Here is a 20,434-nt window from a genome sequence, read left to right as displayed (position 1 = left end):
TGAGCAGGGTTTACTAAACCTACTTGGACTCATTGTCAGGTTCATAGGAATAACAGTGACAGAGTGCATCTGAACATGTAGAGAATGTCTTTATTCTATCCACGAATCATCATAGCCACAATCCACGTATTTGCCATTGGGAAGGAAGTTTTCTGACCAGACCCTGTAGTTTATGGACAGATAGGAGCTCTCTGTATCTGTGATGTGTCTCTTAAGGTATTTAAGAGAGACAGAAGAAATGGGGCCACTTGGCTGTGGTCTTCCTGAGCTACTCACTTTATTTTACACATAACTATCATGTATCTTACCTCAGCTAATATAGTGACATGCACCTAATATATTAGCTAACATAATGTTCTCCTTCTTATTAGATTTTTATCCTGCCTTTTTTATAAATACCTTGAGGCGGCAAATATACCAAATACTCCTCCCTCCTCTTCTTTTCCCCACAACAACAACCCTTGAGGTGGGCTGGGCTGAGAGAGGGTGACTGGCCCAAGGTCACCCAGCCGGCTTTCATGCCTCAGGCAGGACTAGAACTCATGGTCTCCTGGTTCCTAGCCCAGCGCCTTAACCACTAGACCAGACTGGCTCTTAAATAATTTAAATTTATTTATAATGTGTTTGTGTGTGTGTATGTATATAATGAATATATAATAATATTACACTATAATATATTATATTATGTAATTATAAATAATAATATAATTTTTTAAATAAATATAATTTATTTAAATTATTTAAAATAATATTTAATTCAATTAAATAAACATTAGATAATGTTAAACACCTAATGTGGTTTTTGTCTGGCTTCAGGTTTTGCACTGCACAACAGTCATTTCAGAACTCCATGTTTCTTCCTGGAATTGCATATAATGGGTATAAATCCAGGCAAATGCTCTTAACTCTGCCAACTATTTCCATCTTTTCTTTTCAAATAGATTTTTTTTTCTGGTAAGAAAAAGGCAGTGGGAGATGAGGAGAGAGTTATAAACTGGAGTCGACTGTCCCTGACCCTTCCCCGTAGAGTCTGGCCCAGAGATTGCATGAAAAAGAACCCTCTGGAAATAAGACGATGTTGGTCTTACTGCATGTTTTAAAAATTCTACTCCAACTCAGCTTTTGAGTGACTCCAGCAAATCTCATATAATTTCTTAACAGTCATTACACAGGATACAATAATCTCTGATAAATATATGGTGCAGCTAATATTATTCTTTGAACTTAATGATGGAGGAGGGCACTTTAGGGGAAAAGAAGACAATTCCCAGGCTCCAGGACACATGCAGCCCTCTAATTTTTTCAGCCTGCCAGTGGTTGCCTCACCACCAATTCATCACCATTTACCACCACCATTACACCTGTCTGGATTGTGCTGGGTAAGAAGCCACGAAGGGATTAAATCTCCCTCCCATCGGATTCCTTGTGACTTATGGACAGGTTCATACTGTTTCCTGGACAACAACATGGACATGATCTGGCACTGCTTTCTTCCAGGATTTTTTTAAACTTCCCATCTAGCCTACAGCCCTGGAATCTCCTTGTGGTCTCCCATCCAACCACCAAACAGATTGGACGAGCTTTTCAGGATCAGCCAAGACTGAGCTGCTAGTGCCACCTAGCAGAGCCACAGGGTTATATACACTTTGTCAGGATCCCTGGAACAGGTACATGATAATTAACTCTCCCCTGTTCCCAGAGTGATCCTGGCTGAGGCTGCTATTTCCTGAGCAGCTGTGTGTGCGTGTGTGTTTGTGTGTATGAATGAATGTGTTCCTATGAATATACGTGACTCCAGTTCATTACGTGCTACCCTATGTTGCCCCCCCATGTTAGAGCAACCAGCACAACATGCCTTATTAACCCTTTGCTCAGAGTTTTTTTTTTAAATTTTAAACTTATTTCAAGTACATGACTCCAGCAATTAAATGGAATTTGCTTCTGTTACCAGGATGCTAGGAATAAGCATTTGTTGTTGGTGGTGGTGTTGAAGAAGAAAATAACAGAGTTTTAAAGTCCGGATAATAAAATCCCCAGTTGCTTGCTCCCCGGCCATAAATGTTCTTTGGAAATAAGAAAGGATATTATGGTGTGAACAACATCCACCTCTTTCCCACTGTCTGTTTTCCATTGCTGACATCTCCCATCATTCTCTGGACTTCAGGGTTGTGGGACCTTAGACTTTGTCCCAGAAGCCCTTCCCAGCAACACAACCAATGGGGTTACAGACTGAGCCAGACTCATGAATCTCTTGCCAGGTCATCTTCAACCCCACTTCTGCTCCCCAATCTCTCAAAAGTTCTTTGAAAATGGCCTGCCATCACCTTTATTTCTCTCAACTCCAAAATGCTGAGAACAAGAGAGGCCACTGGTCCCACAGCAACAAAAATTCCCCCCTCCCACAATCCTACACAAAAGGGAAAGAAAGAAAAGAAATAAGAACTCTGAACAGCCTGCCATGTTGCTTCTGCTCCTCTGCAAAAGAGAAGCATTTGGCCTCTCTGGCTTGTCTGAAAAGTGCAAAGTGACGTGAGGCCATCAAACCAATCTTCCCCTTCCATTCTCTGCCCAGATGGCTGAAGCTGAAAAGTTGGGAGAAGGGTGAGATAAGCATTCCCTTTGATGGGGAAATGAGCCTCCCCATTTCTTTCCCATTGAAAACTAGCTTCAAGGGGGTCTCCTTGCACAATCGCAGAGCAGCCAATAAAGAGGACAGCACGGGGTCACTGCTGTAGAGCTGGTCCAGGAGCAGCCCAGACCCCTTGTGTGGAACTCTGAAGAACGGCATGGAAGTTTGGCCCAGCTAATTTTGGCCCAGTAGATCTGCTCTGAAGGGAGTTCTCATGGAAGAGAGGGTGGATGGGAAATGTATCATCTCCTTTTGGGTGGCAGTGGAGCTCAGCTAGGTGAGCAGTCTGGATTAAGAGCAACCAAACAAAGGATGGCTTCAGCCACCCACACGGCACAAGGCAGCCTCGGGGTTACTCAGACAGGATGAGGTGAGATTATTATCATGTCACAGAAGATCACATGGGGCTTTGCAGAGCTGAGGGAGCAGGAGAGGAAACCAGTCAGTCAGAGAGATGATGAAGGAAGGCTAGGGTGAGGACGAAGGACAGCAAGAAGCCAAGGTAACGGGGGGGGGGGGGGAGGCTTTGTGCCACAGCAAGGGGAGGATTCTGGGTCCTGTGTGGAAGTAGAGCACTGAAGCTGAGCATGAAAGCAAAGAGTATTTCTGTATGCCTTCTGATAATTAAGCAGGAACATGGTGATGGTGGTGGTGGTGGTGGTGGTGGTGGTGGTGGAGGAGGAGGAGGAGGAGGATTTTGGAAATAAGAACATGTGGGTACAAGGGAGTGGTGGGGTTAAGCATGGGCCCAAGAGGGTAATCCCTAGCTTCATTGGTATCATGCCTCCTGTCTCTCCTTGTGTTGTCAGGGTCTAGAGGCATGTTCACTTTTGCACATAATCTACTACTGGGGCTGCAAGATACTTTCCATCCTTCTCCATTCAGCAGAGTTCAGTGGCTCCCTGATCTATCAAGCAACACAAGATCAGCCTATGAATCCCTACATAAAGACGCCCTAGATAATTTTGCTCTGCAGATGTACTTAAGCCAAATTTCCCTTTCTTTGGTTGAAAGAATCCACCCCAGAAAAAACACGCTCTCATCCTCTTTCTCCTCTACAATTTAGCCCTACTAAGGCTGGAGTACTCCACAGTACCCCCACCCCACCCCAGAAAGAAAACCAGCCTAGAGATGTGAAAAGAGCTATTTAGCAGAAAACCACCACCTTAGTAAGAAGAGCAGGACCCACAACTTCTCTCTGCTCGGCGTTCCCCATGGCAGAGTCCCTTCTCAGCAGCTGGCACTTTGTAAGGAGGTTGGGCCATGTGGCTTTGCAGCGTGCAAGGGATGTGGTCAGACAGGTTCTGTGAGCCGGGGAAGAGCTGGTTGCTCAAGATGCAAGCGTCGCAATGCTCCACCCATCATTTTTGGACTTAGGCCGTGGACTCTGCAGGGCTGCCAACAAGGGCGGGGTGAGCTTTCTTGGGATGATCTCAAGCAGGTGGACTCTGAGGGTATTTCACGTTGAGGGTCCGCAAGACTGGCCTGCGAGGTACAACCGGAAGTTCTGTGGTGCCAAGCTCTTTCATCACAGGAAGAGTCTGAGTAGGCAAACAGCAATGTAGGATGCAGTGGGGCTGCCAGTGTGTTTTTGTTTCTTGCCATGGAAGGCACAAAGATCTTCTTTGGAAAAAGTGAGCAGTACCCACCATGCACCTCGGAGTGAGAAGGGTAGAGTGGCATTGTGCTCATCCTGGAAAGTGACCTGCCCTTAGCAAGGGCTATCCATCGGCAGAACCTCCCCGCCCACCTTCCAAGTGTCTGAAAGCAGGGAAGTGGAAAGCAATTGCATCCTTCCATCATCTAAACAGACAGATGCCTCTTGGCTTCTGGCTGCTCACGGGAGGGATCCAGACCACGTGTCCTTGGAGAAACTGCCAAGTCAGAAGAGAGAATTTTGGTCAGAAATCCAAATTCAACGCTACCTTGACTGTGGTATGCTTGGCTAGTGCTGTTGCTTTTCTGAAATGGCTCTTCTTTCCTTTTTTGTCTGACAGATGGCAGCTCAGCCCGGAACAGAGGGCTCGTCTTTACTGAGGGCCTACCTATGGCAGACAATACTGCCAATTGGGGAGGAGGTGCCAGAACAGGGTCCTGCTCCCTGCGGACCAGAAAGCAGCAGGCACAGGGGCAAGATGCAGAAATGGAAGCGAGTACGCAGCCAGCCTGACAGTGAAGCCGCCGAGCCTGGCCACAGCCATTTCCCACCGTTGGCCTCCCAAGACAGCAGGGTGGCCACTAAGATGTCTGTCTTCCAGAGGGCTTTCTCCTTGCCCAGCAGGATGAGCAAGGCCCAAGAGAGAAGCAGCAAGCTTAGTGTGAGGAGGTATCTGCGCTCCATGTCTCATTGGAAGAACCAAGAGGGTCCCTCCCAACCAGTGAGGGAGACAAAGGAGACAAACAAAGGTAAGGGAAGCTACTTTATCTGGTCAGCTTTGTGATGGATCCAGCTGGGCCTCTTCATTGTTTGGGACTGGAGAGGGGGAGCCAGTGTGGAAGAGCAGGTGTGCAGAACTGGGCCAAGGGCTAAGGTCAGATCTATACTTTCTGCTTACCCCTTGACCAGTACCTGCCAGCTGCCATTTCTTGATGGCAGGAAAGGACAGCAAAGTCCTCTATTCACTGCCTTCCCTCTATAAATGCACTCCCTGCCTGTGTTTTGAAGCTCAGCTTCAAAGGTCATGTTTTCTGTCCTGAGTGTCTTAAACAGTTGGTTTCCCATGCTTCACTCCAATGTAGTGACATACCAGGCACTCCAATTGGCTACAGCACCTGGCATGCCCCCTCCACTGCAGTGGATGGTCACTGCTCTATATGGTTATTTCATCCTGGGCTGCCATGGTCTCAGCTTGTCCGAAGCTCCCTTTTTTCCCCTTCCAGTTGATCCAACAATGGCCCATAACGACCAGGGACTCCAATAAAGCCTCCTGGCTGCCATTGTTTTTCTCGCCTCTTCTGCCAGCACACCTTAATTCCACCTTTATATCTCTCAGGGCCACCCTTTCGGTTTCTGCGCAGGGTGGCTACAGCATACTCTCCTTTCTTTCCTACCCTGTGCCCACTGTACTGCAGTGGTTCCCTTTCCCTTTGTAAGTTAAACTTTCATTTGCAAGGTGGACCTGTTGGAACAAAGCTGCAAAGTTTTAATGAATGCTATTTCTTTGCTTTCTGTGTACCCAAACCATCAATTCTTTATTGCCACAAAGTTTCTATGGACCTGCAGTAGAACAAAGCAGTGTTTCTCAACCTTGGCAGCTTGAAGATGTGTGGACTTCAACTCCCAGAAGGCAAGGTTGGCTGGGGAATTCTGGGAGTTGAAATCCACACATCTTCAAGCTGCCAAGGTTGAGACACACAGGAAAAAAGGAATATGTTCTGTTTGTTTTAATCATGGTAGCATCAAAGTAATGGGGGGGCAGTCTGCATTAGCATCAAGAGAGAGAGAACATGGGAAGGGGGCATGAAGGTATTCATGGGTGCAAACATCTGGGAAAGCAAAGGAAAAGAACAAGGGCAAGTGAGGAGGTTACAGTCCCTAAAAGGAAAAGACATGCTCTGGGAAACCTGCTGGCTGCCCACACAGAGGCCAGCCACTGAGGCTTATCTTTCCTGCACTGATGTGTAGGGCAAGACGCAGGGGAATGACCAATCACGCCTTGTGGCACCATACTGTAGTCCAGACTGAACAGCAATCTGGCCCTGGTGCCAAACCACTGCAATCTGGACAGAAATCTGTCAAGCCAGTTTCAGGAATGGCTGGGAGCATCACAGGGTATAAGCAGATGCCATCTGCCCTCCATTTGCTCACAAATACGCTCCATCCTGTCAGGTGCTACTGTCCCTTAATGTATTTATAGGGTTCATTCTGTGTTTTTTATCCAAAATTCAGCACCACAGCACCCTGATGATTTCCCTTTTTAAAAAAGTACTAGCTTTTGAAAACATGCAGGCATGCCTAGGGCAATTTCTGGGGCCAAAAAAAAGATAAGCAGTGGTGATGGTGGGCTTCTCCAGTGGGTTGTAGGCAGAGCTGAGACGTCATGCTCAAATCTCCTCAACTGGTGTGCTTCATTCATGCCACAGAATCTGGATTGTTTGAGCTAAATTGGCATAGTCCTGGCCTGTTGAAAACCAGGTTAGTTATTACGCAACAGATTTCAGGACTTTGTCCCTGTATATGGGCTCTCCTTCACTCCTCACCACCCACCGAATCCTTAGGGGATGAGCCTCCCCTTCTGTCCAGGAATTGGCCTCTCCTTGTCCATTTGGGGGAATAATAATGCTTGTTTTTTAGCCACATTTTAGAACCTCTTGTGCAATAGAACAGCCGACTGTCTTTCAAGCTTCTATGCAAAAGGAAGTGTTGTGGCTACTGACTAAGTAGGTAGCAAAGTTCTCTGGGGGTGGGGAGAAACCACACTTGTACTTGGTCTACACATCCTTCCATTGTACTACCTTTTGGGTTTTGTGAAAATGGAGTGTCAGGAGATCACAGGGATATGGCTCAGTTTTGATTTCTGCTTGAACCTTGACCAGAGCCACAATAAAAACATGTCCCAGTTAAATGACCAGCAGAACAGCTACTTTTCTTATTTTGTCAAAAGGCATTTTCTCTGCAATGCTCTGTGAACCTCTTTGTGGTGGGCTGCCCACCCTGCTTCCCTGGCAGCAGCCCTTTTGTGAAATGCGGTGGTGTGAGAGCTGGGCGTGACCCTGGGGTGTGAATGAGGATCAGGCTCTGTGTATTGTTAAGATGCAGCTAGGCTTGATTGTGTTGTGCTTTAGATCACATTGTTGTTCTGTAGGGCTCTTCTTTTAAATCTTTGGATGCTTATATTCTATTGTGGGTACAAATCGAACCAGTGAGAACACTTTTTGGCAGCTATTTCTAAGACAATGTTAAGCTTAAAAAAAACTGTACACAAAGTATTCCTTAAAAGTCTCCCCCCTTTCCATTTCCTCCCACAGCCTCAGCCTGCCTCCACCCTCCTTTTGCAACCCATTTAACAGCTGAGCTGAACATTGAAGGACTTGTTTGTCCTGCTCACCTCCCATCTACAGGCTTTTCTTAATCTGGCTTTTCTCAATAACTTTTTGCAATCTGGTAACAATGGGCATGCTCGTTTAACAGACACTTTAATTGGCTCCATTTTGAAAAAGCCCTAATCATTTCTGTGTTTTTAATCAGACATAATAGTTTGGGCTTAGACTTGAAGCAAATATTCACATATCACAATAAGCCAGGATTCTATGAATTCAGTGTTAATCATGTAGTTGCACATTGTTTGATTGGTCCTAGTAGGTTTCTCCTGGCAGAACAAATCACAGAAAGTCTTTCTACATTTGGCTTATTGTAACATCTGAACCATCAGTTCTGCCTTCTTGCCCTCTTAAAAGGTCAGGGTCAGAAGCCATGGTTTGTTGTAGGCTCTGATCCCTCCATAACTGCCAGGGAAACCAATGGAAGGCATTTCTGTGGTTTATTTCTTGGCTTCTGCCTGAACAGTGCCAAGTGAGAGGACTTGGGCAGCATGGACCCCAGCATTCCGCTCATTCTTGATCATCGGAAGTCTGGAGAAATGCTGTTCCAATGGGAGAAGGCAATGACAGAAAAGGTATGTTTCCACAGACCCTGCAGATAGCAACCCCTGAGGGCCCCTGGAGAAAGCACACCCTATTGGTTCTCATCCAGTGGGCAGATGTCATTTGGAGAAGGCAGTCTCACAGATGACCAGGCCCTAAACTATCAAGGGATAGATGACAACCAGCATCTTGAATTGCATTCAGAGGCCAACTGGTAGCCAGTGCAGCCCCCAAAGCAGCAGCAGCATTATATGAGTGCAACGAGGAACAGCCATTATTAGATGAGCTGCTGCATCCTGGACCAGGTATATTTTCTGAATGCTCTTCAAGAGTAGCCCCATGCAGAACATAATGCAGTAGTCCAACTGAGGGGTGACTCATTCCAGAAAAGTAAGGTCTCTCATTCCAGAAAAGGCCATAACTGATGCACCAGATGAAGCTCAGGCCTTCTTGGCCACAGCTCCCACGTGCTCCTCAAACTGGATTTGTGAGTCCAGGAGGACTCCCAGATTATGAGCCAGTTTGGTTTAGGAGACCACAATCCTGTGTAGAGAGTTGGTATCTCTTTGGAACTGTATGGCTTACAAACCCAGAGCCACTCTGTCTTGCTGGGACTAAATCTCTGTGTGTTTCTTTCTATCCATACCCAAATAGCTTCCAGACACCTGGATAGTACTTCGACAATATCACCTGTTTGGCTGGGGAGTGAGATGTAGAGTTGGGTACCAGTAGTGTATTAATGATACTTAATCTGTGTCAATGGATGACCTTGCCTAGAGACTTCACACAGATGTTGAATAGGAGCAGGGAGAGTGTCGAACCTTGAGGCATCTCACAATCAAGGAGCCTAGAACTTGATCTCTCCCCTGTGGAACCACACCTTTAAGTAAAAGGAACCACTGCAGAAGAGTGCTCCCCATCCCTAAGCCTTGGAGGTGGTCCAGAAGGATACCATGATTAATGGTATTAAAAGCTGCTGAGACAACGTGGGGAGTAAAGAGGATGACCTTGATGGAGAGAGAGAAGATCCATTTCCAAGGCAATGAGCAGATAAACGTTGCAGAAGCCGAGACCAGGGGGAGGGCCCCCAAAGCATCTCAGACCGACACCCCCCAAATTCACATGAAGATAAAAGAAAGAAGAGAAGCACATTCAGACTTGCAAGATTCGGTTACTGTAGCCAATCTTAATACAGGTGGTCCTCTTTTAATGACCACAATTGGGACGAGCAACTTGGTTGTTAAGCAAAGTGGTTGTTAAGTGAAAAACCATGTGACTGCAACTGTGCTTATGATTTTACACAGGACAACATGTACTAACTGACTGTAATGGCAAACATATGACTGAGAGAGAGACGCTCTCAACTTGGTTGCAAGTTGCTTTTTCATCACTGTCGTAACTGTGAACAGTTGCTGTCTGAGGCAGTTGCTAAGTGAGGACTGCCTGTAATAGTAGTTTTAGTCACACCTGGCATCTGTTTCTTGGTCTGGTCAGTTTTGTAGGGCTCACAGAGATCAAGCAACATCAGGAGGGCTACATTCCCTATCCAAGACCAGTATGATCGCTGTCATATTCATGCTCTACCTGGGCCTGAAACCGACTGACATGGGTCCAGATAATTCACTTCCTCTGTGGTACCCCACAAGTGCAGCCCCACCACTTTCTCCACAACCTTTCCCAAGAATGGAAGGTTGGTGACTGTAATTGTCCAAAATTATAGTTGAGTGATGGCTTCTTGAGAAGGTCACTTTAATTCTGCCTAAAGTGATGTGTGAGTGCAGCCTTAGAGAAAGGTGATTGATATCAATGGGATTTAATTTAGTAAAGGCAAACTAAACATCTGCATGCCTTGCTTGCCCCAGCACAGAAGTGTCCCTCTAACACTTCGTTGAAGACATGAACACACAGTGTTGTCCGCATCTTGACCCTGGCCCTCTGTGAAAGTAGCCTCTGCCCTTGCTCTGCTGTGGATGTTCTGCCAGTAGGAGCTATGCAAAACAATCAGACTGCAGTGAATCTTTCCAGGATAAGTGCTGGGGTGGGGCATGCCTGGCTCCTGTTGGCTAACCGAGGTTAATTTAGGCAGGCTCCCCCACTCCCACCCCCAGTCCCTGGCCATTGGTTTTCAGAACCACTCACCTTTCGGCAGCAGGAACGACAGGGCTTTTCCACTGTCCAGCAGTCTTTTGGAGGACTGCTAGACACATGTCAATAGGGCACATGTTAGTCTTTGAAAGACCATCAGGTGTGTGTTTAAGGTATGTGCACTCTGCAGTTTTGGTGCTGCAGCATCTAAGTTACAAGACTGGCAGCTGCATCACAGAAGGGAAGTGGAGGACCACCCCTCCTCCTCTCCCGGTTTCTCCTGTGGTCTGGCAAGAGGGGTGGGAAAGATGGCTTTTTGTCCATGTGAGCTAGCCCTGATTCTTCCCCTGCCAAAAGACGAATGGCCCTGAAGGCCGGTGGCCAGGGAGCACAGGAAGGTGTGTCTGCAGTGGCCTCAGATGGCCAACAGGAGCACAGGAGGCCACGCCCCTAAACTTACTTTGAAGTGATTCATGGCAATCTAACCATAGAGTGTGGCTTGTGGCAACAGAGGTGGAAAACCCCTTTGGAAGCAGAGTAAGGAGATGGGGAGGCTGCGTTCTCAGTGGGCCGAGGGAGGTTGAGGACAAAACTGGGTATTTGTGTCCTTAAGAAATGGACTCATAGTTCCTGCTCAAAGAGCAGGGGGCTGCCATGGCTAGGGGGGGCTTTGCACAGATTCCTTTTGTGCACCAATTGCACCCATTCCTGGGTTGGAAGGCCTTACTCACAGTCACTCATGCCCTGCTCATTTCCCAGTTAGATTACTGCCACACACTCTACATGGGGTTGCCCTTGAAGATCATCTGGAAATTACAATTAGTCCAGAATGCAGTAGCATAAGCAATTCAGGGTACTCCACAGTTTGCCCAGCTTAAACCGCTGCTGGGTGAGTTGCACTGGCTCCCCATTCCTTTCTGGGTACTGTTCAAGGCGCTGGTTATTGCCTATAAAACGCTGAATGGCACTGGGCCAGGCTGTTTGCAGGACCAGAGGGTATCTGCCCTTTCCACCAGCTCAAGATAGGGTGGGTGTGTTCTAGGTCCCTTCCTTTAAATGCTGCCATTTAGCGGGAGCTGAGCAATGCGCTTTGGCACCTGCCCTTTGGAATCCCCCTCCCCCTGAGATCTGGCAGGCCCCTTCCCTCCTAGCTTTGGCTGGAAGGCCTTGAAAAGCTGGCTCTCCCCACAAGCGTTGGGGTAAAGTGAGCCTGAAGGCCAGTAAAGCGGAATGCTGACATGTGGGGGAGTATTACTCTACCTTTGGGATGCTGGGAGTTTTTCTGATGGTTTTATGACTTTTGGATATTTTTATCATTGTTTTGTGAGCTGCCAAGAATTATGGTACATAAAATGGTGGGGGTGGGGGGCATGTAAGTCTTTTAAATGAATAAATACAATTGTTGGTGACATCTTTGTCTTGGGGCAAGCAAGAAATGAGGTTAAGCTTTTAATCTGAATGCAAGCCATTATCTGCAATTAAAGGGAGCTGTATAAAAATTGAGCTTGCTAATCCAATGTGAATGCTTGCAATGTAGCATTTATTAATGTAAGAAAGCATTTTGGCTCATTTGCTAATGAATATTAATTCAGATTATCCTGTCCACTTTTTCCTGGAAATAAGCCTCATACAACATAAAGTATGAGGCTTTTATTTTGTTTTGGGTAACTTCAAGTCAGTCTTGACTAACTGCCTGGACTAGTCCCTGCGGTTTTCTTGGCAAGATTGTTTCAGAAGTGGTTTTCCCTTGCTTTTTTCCCAGGGTGGAGAGAGAGTGACTGGCCCAAGGACACCCAGCTGGCTTCGTGCCTAAGGCAGGACTAGGCATAGTAGGATGTGTTTAAAGTAAACGTGTTTAAGATTGTCCTGTAAATTTGCTGGTTTTAAGATTTTTTTTTTACTATGATCATTTCCATAGTAATAAGAAAATGAATTACACTATGGCCAGGAAGGCAAGATATAAATGGAAATTATGGTGGTAATAATGATGGCAGGTGTTTTGTTGTGTTGTGGAAGATAAAATACTGTAAATACTTTTTTTTTTACTCTTTCTGCAATTATAAAAGAGGCTGCAAATGTATCTGATGCCCTTTCATGCACTGCAGTAGACACGGAATGGAGAGGATACTACTACCTTCATCTGTGGTTTCCATTAATTCTTCTGTTTTCTCCCCTTAATTAAAAATAAATCTATTAAGAAGGTTAATGGGGTAACCCACATCCTGGTAGTATCAGGACTCATCCATCTAGAGGTATCCTTTGCTGCTCAGGGGACTTCATGAGGCCTCAGCTCTGGCCTTCCAGCTTCCCACTCCTGGCTCCCCATTTTGAATGCAATATGTGCTTTTCTATTATGAGTCCTGCAAGTCTCACAGCTCTAATTTGGGGGGTAACGGCGTGTATTTATTTACATATTTTAAGTTTCAAATACAGTCAAGTAATTTCTAAACCAGTCAGTTAAAGGTGCTGAACTGGTGCTTGCTTGAAAACTTCCTGCCTATATGTTAGGTCACAGGTGTGCTATCTTTGTCCCCTGCTTGCAACTTCCAGAGCCCCCAGAGTGGGCAGGGCCAAAATTTTAGGGCCCTTTATTTGTCAGAAAATGGAGTTCAAAGAGCAAAACGTATTATTTAACATTTGCACAGTCTTAAGGTACCCTTTTTCTTCTTAAAACCCTCCAGAGCCCTAGAAATGGAAATAAAGAGAGCTTTGACCTTCACCTACTTCAGTAATTTCACTCTTCTATTAGTTCTTCCATCTGTTAAAGAGAGAAAATGCTGCAGTGTTTTTTGTTTATTAATATTGGAGCTAGAACACTGAAAAAAGAGAGCATTATGTACCCACTACTGATAAATAAAAAGCAGCTTAGTTAATTGGGAGATCAATTTTGCTATTATAAAAACACACATAAAAGCAAACAAACAAACAAATACATAAATAAAACGAGGGGAAAAAGCATCCTGCCAACTCTGGTGTAGCCCTCAAGCCAACAAGTTGCAGTAGAAATGCAGCTGCAGCAATTCTTCAAATACATATCTTTCTATCTAAAAAGATATTACTGCTTTTATGATGAAATCACTGGAAGTCCCCTTATTCTGATTAATTTGCATGGTGTACCACAAAACAAACAAACAAACACGCATACATGTACACACTCCCAGATGCCTTACCCCAAATCAGCAATTTTTCACTGACTGGGGGTTGCATGATACTGGAGGAAAAAAGACCCCAAAAGTGGAGGAGGCGGGAGCCTGGAGGCTATATTCAATCCATAGGTCACATTTCTTTCCCAGATTACCCAAATTCCCATGGGTAGTTTCCTCCTGCATGGGGAAAATTGTACTGTAGCTTCTTAACAGAGACTGTTGCTTTATCCAATAATGTGATACCCTCCATTTCTGATGTCAGTGGTTTAATTTATTTGTATTTTTTTGAGCCTTCAAGTCAGTTGACTCCTGGCAAGTTTTCTTGGGCAAGTTTTCCAGAAGTGGTTTGCCTTCTCCCTAGGGCTGAGAGAGAGGGTCTGACCCTGTGTGGCTTTGTGTGTAAAGTGGGAGTAGAACTTTCAGTCTCCCAATTTCTAGCTGGGTTCCTTAACCACTACCCCAAACTTGTTGTCTAAACTCATCTGAATGACTGTATCTTTAAAATATAAAAGACGGATCCCCCAGGTAATGCACTGTGCATGTACAGTTTCTGTATAAATAGTGGAAAAATAGGTAAGATTAGGCTTATTCAGTTTGATCCTGAAACCCAGACATCCTAATTATTCAGTTATGTCAGAATATATGAGGTGGTTGCAGACTTGCACGGATCAGTCGCCCGTATCCTCTTGCTATCACAATACCCCAAACTCTTGACTAAAACTGAAAGCAATCACAGATGTGAATAAAGATATTGTGCAATGTCCTTATTCAGCAACTAGCTGGTAGCTGCTGGCCACTTTCCTACAAAAGGCAGCTCAATATTTGAGTCAACGTTTATTTTTGGTTGGAAAGGTAATCATATAGAAAACAGCATTATGTAAGTGCTCCTGCTTTGCTTTCGCAAAGTGTCCCCTCACTTAACGGCGGTAGTTCATAGTATGCACCGTGCAGGCAGCCAGGTGGGCAAAGCATCACAGTCCCCCTGCTTCTGTTGTATCTGATGAAAGTTGCTCTAAGCTTCTAATTAGAAGTCATTCATAATTGCAAGCTGGGAGGAGGGAGCAGAAGATTTGATCCCTGACCCTTCTCACGGCATCCCACCTCAGTGTCATTCTTCTCTGCGTTATTTCTTTATCTATCAAAGTCAATGATCCAGGAAGTGGGAGCAAGTGAGGAAAATCACAGTGATGAAAATTACTTTGAGATTAAATTATAATTGATTTATCTATAGAGCTTCATAAAATCATATTGCTGGAAAAGTCCAGGTAGGCCATTGAGTTGAATGCTCTGCTCAGGGCAAGAATCCAAACTGAAGCACCTCTGACACATGGCTGCCAAGGATCAGCTCTCTGCTTGAATACATCTGTGAAAGGGACCCTGAGGAAGGGTCCTAGTAGCAAAGTAAATTTTTTAGTGGTAGATGAGGACACATCTGCAAAGCTAGAATATTAAAAATTATGTTTAAATCTCCACTTGGCTATCTGTTCTCGAAGCTAAACCTATCCAGCTCTCTCGCAATCTCCTTGTCAGTGAATTTCCAGTCCCACGCATGTTCCTTCTTGTTGCCCTTCTCCGAACCTTTGATAGCTTCTCTAAATCTTTCTTAAAACGTGGTGTTCAGTACTCAGTAAACTCTGGCACAGTGGAACTCTGACTTCCTGTGATTTGGAAATGGTACATCTATTGAGGCAGCCTAGAACTGCATTTGCTTTCTCTAAGTGCTAGTATGTTTAACCATATTAGAGTTTTAAAAATAAAGCTTTTAGGGAACTTTCTCCTCCTCCTCTTTAAAATTTTATTTCATTTTTTATTGTTCCCTGCCCTGGGATTCTTTTAATGACACATATACTAGCTAAAATACTGCAAAAATAAGATGCGTAAAATGGGGCACAGCCCTGCTCTTCCTCAGCTGGTTCTAACCCTGGCTGCAGCTGGAGGTGTCTGCAGGTGGCAGCCGAAGCTTTCTCCACCCACTTCTTGGTTTCTTCATCTGACAAGGAGACTGTCAGCCCCTTTTGCTCCTGGTCCCTATTGTTGCACAGCAAATACAAGTGCAGGCGGGAGTCTGCTGAGGGTCAGGAGTGTGACAGCCACTCCCTCTTTTCCCTCCAGTCCTCCCTGCACTTCAGCATGAATATCAAGCAGTATCTTCTAATCTGCTGCCTTCTGGATGTTTTGGTCTACAAAGCCGCTTGCTCCAGTCATTATGGTGTTCCCAGGGTGCTGGGAGTTGTGCTCCAATGCATCTGAAGCGTGCCAAGTTGAGGGAAGCTGCCTTCCAGAGAATCCCAGCTAGCTAGAGAAGGGCTGCAGCAGACAAGGAAGGCTAAGGACACTCCAGGTTACTTTGTCCTCCTCTTCCAAAGCCCTCCATCTGCAGATCTGTGCCTTTGTTTAGCACTGGTGACCTCATGAAGCCAAACTGTCAGTGTTCTATTCTTGCCAGTATTGTTTCCGCCCAGTCTGTTGAGAGGCCTTGTTGTTGGCCCCAGGAGGCTAAAAGTCCCTCCAGTCTAGCTCTTCCTGCTTCACTAGCCATGCATGATTCAGTTCTGATAATCCAGACCACATGGAGCATCATATGCAAGGATGGCAGGTGTGTGAGGGAAGGGGGAAAAAAACCCACATCCCTGGGCTGGTTCTGCTTTACAGATGCAACTCCATTTCATCCCAGAACCTATCCCTGGGGCCTTGGTTGCTCCTATCTCATTTTGACTGAATGGGTAGTTGACAAGCCTATTGCACCCCACGCCCACATCTTTCAGTGCCTCAGATTCCCTGTTTCAAGGGTGCCACCCTCTGAGTCTGCCAAAAGAAATAAGTGACCAGATTCCTAGGAGAGCAGAACATACCCCTGAACATCTGGCACATGTGAACAAAAGCTCGCAAAGGGAGGAGAACAAAGAACAAAAAAGAGAACAAAGAACGCTTGGGCCACTGTGAAAAGGCTCCATGATCAGCTGTAGTTACTTAGTGGGAAGGAAAAACGTGAGAAGTGCTCACTCTTCTGTATCATATGTTGTGGGTCTGATCCTGGTAAGCTCAGAGACATATTCCAGCTCTCCCACACACTGTATACATGTTCCTTCCTACAGGTGATGATTCTGCTGTCCAGGTGACTCCAAGCATGGTTCCTGGTGCTCCTCCCTGGGATGTGGCTAACGTGTCTCTGCAGGATGGACGGCTGTTGTTTTGGGGTAGAGATGAGGAGGTGAGGGCATTTCTGACCTTCAGAGCTCAAGAGGAGGTGAGGAGGGGAATCAGAGGATGCTCAGTACAGGCACTGAGCTCTGTCAAGGAGCATCTCTTCCTCCGGAGAGCGCTGTGGCAGGCTGACATCCCCCCACTGCCCAAGCCACTGTGTTCCTGGAAAGTGCTGCCCTTTCTTACTGCTGCCTCAGAGACAGATCTATTTTGCTCATGAGGGGGTGAGGCTAGAGGTGAAGGTGTGGGGTTGAGGCTAGATTAACAACAACAACAACAACAATGCAGTGAATCTGCCTACAGTGTTCTCATTTCTGTTTTAGAGTCTGCTTGAGAACCGGAAACGAACCAGCAGTTCTGTTTCTGAGAGTAACTCGGTATTCCGACCAGGTAAGGAGAATAGTGAGTGTTGTCCCTCCTTTACACACACACACACACACAGATACACACATCCCTAGGATATACTTCTGACCAGCTGACTGGAGATGAAGAAGGGGATGGCTGTATTTAATTTTGGCTTCTTTTCTCTCATCCATGCTATCACTGATATCCGATATGGCTTAAGCGTATTGAATGGCACAGAGCAGGACTGCTGGGCCCTGTGACGCTACTGCCATTTTGTCCTGGCTGCAAGAATGACCAGACATTTGGCTGGGGATTAGCACCTTAGTCCACATAGCTAGCCATTTTAGACCCTCACTAAATGTCTTCTTTTTTCCTTTTTCTTTCTTTTTGAGATACGACAACTTACCAGGAGATAGATCTATTGGTCTCCTAGTAGATCATCATATCTCAAGTGTAAATAGATTACTGGTTCTTCAAACGGGGGTTTCTTGTGGATGGGGTGGCAAAAGCCAAAGTTTCCAGCCAAGGCTTCTGTTAGGAACTTGCACACCAGTTAAAACCCAAAGAGGTGAGAAACTGCAAAATGCATGGAAATATCAGTCTCCTGGTTTTCCATATCTCGAGACTGAGATCAATATTCCCATGGCTTGAACTTTTAGAAAGCAAAAACTGATCTTCGGCTGTCCCTCTGTTCCCTCTATCTCCTACCACTAATCCAACATTGAAGCCAGCACCATGGAGTTTGATGGGGTACTTACTCCTAGGATGCTCAGGTCTGAGTTTCATGGGGTTTAAATCTACTCTTTGTCCCAGTGAAATCTGAGCCCTTCAGTGGAAGTGTGGATAGCACCTCAGGATTCAAGGGGCCACAGATTGGGAAGTCGAGTGTCTGTACAAAACCTGAGACCCATTATAGTCTCTGGAACCAGATCGATTACATCCCAGGTGCTAAAGGAACTGGTAGACGTGATCTCAGAACTATTGACTGTCATCTTTGAGACAGGAGAAATGTGGGGGAAGTGCCAGAAGATTAGGGAAGAACTCATGTTGTTCCTATCCTTTAAAAAAAGGAAAAAAGTAGACTCAGGAAAACTACAAGCTAGTCATTGGTACCTAAGAAAATCCTGGAATAGATAATCAAACAATGCTAGCACTTAGAGAGGAACAAGGTGATCACTAGAAGCCAGCATGGGTTTGTTAAACATAGGTCATGCCAGAGAAATCTTTCTGCTTTTTTTTCCACAAAGTGATCAGAGTGGTAACCCAAGGGAATGCTGTGGATGCAATGACCTACAATTCAGTAAGGCATTTGATAAAGTTGGCTATAGCCTCCTTCTTTATAAATTGAAACAATGTGGGATGGATGATCCCATTGCAGTACTAGATGGATATGCAGTTGGTTGAACAACCAGCCTCAATATGTGATCCTTAGTGGAAGGGAGGTAAGCAGTAGGGTCCCCCAGGGCCCAGTGCTCTTCAACATTTTCATAAATGACTCTAGATGAGAGGATAGAAGGGATGCGCATCAATTTGCAGATACCACAGAGCTGGGAGGGACCAGCTCAAGGTTCAAAGGATCTTGATTGACTTGAACGTTGGGCCTTATCTAACAATATGCAGTTCAGTGCCAACAAAGCTAAGGCTTTGCTCTTAGGTAGCAGAACAGGCTGTACCTGTCTCGGCAGTAGTACTCGTGAGAAGGATCTAGATGCCCTAATAGACCACAGATTAAACATGAGCCAGCAATGTGCTGCAACTAACAAAAGAGCCAGTGCAATCTTGGGCTGCATCAATAGAAATATACTGTTGGGATCATGGGAAGTGATAGTTTTGCTCTGTGCTGCACTGGTCACAGCATACCTGGAATACTGCACCCAGTTCTAGTTGCCATAATACCAGAAGGATGCTGAGGAACTGGAAAGAATGCAGAGAACAGTGACAAAGATAGAGCAGGGCTTGGAAGCTAAATCCTATGAAGAATGGCTAAAGGAACTGGGTATGATTAGCCTAAAGAAGAGAAGGCTAAGGGAAAACATGATAGCAGTCTTCCAGTACTATAAGAGCTATTACAAGAGAAGGTGTGGCTTTATTCTCCATAGTACCCAAGGTAGGACAGAAAGCAATGGGTAGAAGCTTTAAAGAGGGAGGTTCAAATTTGAAGCAAGGGAGAATTTTCTGAGTATGAGAGCTATTAAGAAGTGGAACAGCCTCCTTCCTGTAGCCATAGGTGCTCAATCAATGGAGTTTTCAAGCAAAGCTTGGTAAACCTGTTGGGGATGGTATAAGGATCAGGGTATAATTATCCTGGTATAAGGACAAGGATCCCAGGCAGGGTTTTGGATTAGAAAAGCCTCCCAAGTCTCTTCCAACCCTATGATTCTATAATTCATTTGTCCCCCAGCTATTTTGCTGTATCTGACTTCCATTTAATTCACTTTGTTCTTGCAGAGTTTTCCATGGAAGGACAGACTCCTGAGAAAAAGGCTTTCCAGGATGCTTCCTCTGGCACACAGCTTGGCACTGTGAAGGTACAAAAGATGTGTGGTATATCTCAGAGTACCAGAAGGGCAGGGCAAGATGGTCAAGTGAAGGCACTCTCTTGATGACGCCCTAGCTTCTCAGGATCTCTCTGTGGCCCTGCCTTCCCTAGCTTAGTATTCCCCAGGTGTCCCAGAATCTGGAATAAAAATCCTGTTGTAAGAATGTTACTTTAGAGTTATAGCAGCTTGCCATGTTTTTCTTGTCCTCCCTCCGTCATAGTGGATCATTGCACCCCTCCTGCTTCATCTCTCCTCCTGCTTGCTCAGTCACTTGTGTCTAGCTGTATCACCTCCAAATTTCCCCACATTAAAGTCTGTCAAAATCAATATTGGAGGCCTTGAGGGACACTCATTTGGGGGAGGTGCTGTCCTTGGTTACGAAACATGGCTTGGATCAATTGGTCTTAACTGCTCTGCAAGTATCTTGCGGAGACATTCTGCTTTGGGAGACATTGCCCAGGTTGGCTTGTGAAGGGCTGAGAACCTTGGAAGAACACTGGGCCAAAAGACTTCGAGCTTTCTTTCAGCTATGCCCCCATGCCCCAAGGGCAGGGGATCCTCATAATCGTTCCTTCTTTCTCCTCTTATTTCCAGGGGCTGCTTTGGAAACGCTTCAGAGATCGGAAGGGACGGGCCCACCCTAAGACTGACTCCTCAGGTGAATCTGTTGTGAATGGCAATAGGTAGGCTCTAACAGGAATTCTCATTGCCTTATCTTGTCTGCCTCTTTCTCGATTCACTTTATTTTACTGAACATATTGGTTGAGGTGTGATGGGCTCAACCCTTTCTCTGTGCTTCAGCTGGTATCCTGACAACCAGTTTGAGTTATGGCCCCAAAATGTTATCTGTCTGTTCTCTGAGCTTCCACTCATTTAATCCAGACTCCCCCAATCTGGTGCTT

At 45.6% G+C, this 20,434-nt stretch overlaps 1 protein-coding gene across 1 annotated transcript in view; it reads left to right on the top strand.

Annotated features, from left to right (window-relative positions):
- Nucleotides 1–3,935: 3,935 nt before the first annotated feature.
- The window catches only part of RASAL3 (RAS protein activator like 3), a 31,464-nt gene continuing 14,965 nt past the window's right edge, over nucleotides 3,936–20,434 (top strand). The window contains exons 1-6 of the mRNA XM_063294467.1: nucleotides 3,936–4,041; nucleotides 4,627–5,035; nucleotides 16,539–16,654; nucleotides 16,971–17,049; nucleotides 19,441–19,520; nucleotides 20,127–20,215. Of these exons, the coding sequence (XP_063150537.1) occupies nucleotides 3,979–4,041; nucleotides 4,627–5,035; nucleotides 16,539–16,654; nucleotides 16,971–17,049; nucleotides 19,441–19,520; nucleotides 20,127–20,215 (836 nt within the window). The 5' untranslated portion in view covers nucleotides 3,936–3,978. The remainder of the gene's footprint in view (nucleotides 4,042–4,626; nucleotides 5,036–16,538; nucleotides 16,655–16,970; nucleotides 17,050–19,440; nucleotides 19,521–20,126; nucleotides 20,216–20,434) is intronic.

Source organism: Candoia aspera, chromosome 2 (genome assembly GCF_035149785.1).
Source record: "Candoia aspera isolate rCanAsp1 chromosome 2, rCanAsp1.hap2, whole genome shotgun sequence".
Lineage (NCBI taxonomy): Eukaryota > Metazoa > Chordata > Lepidosauria > Squamata > Boidae > Candoia > Candoia aspera.
Note: the sequence above shows the minus strand (reverse complement) of the source record. Positions and strands in the feature narration are given on the sequence as shown.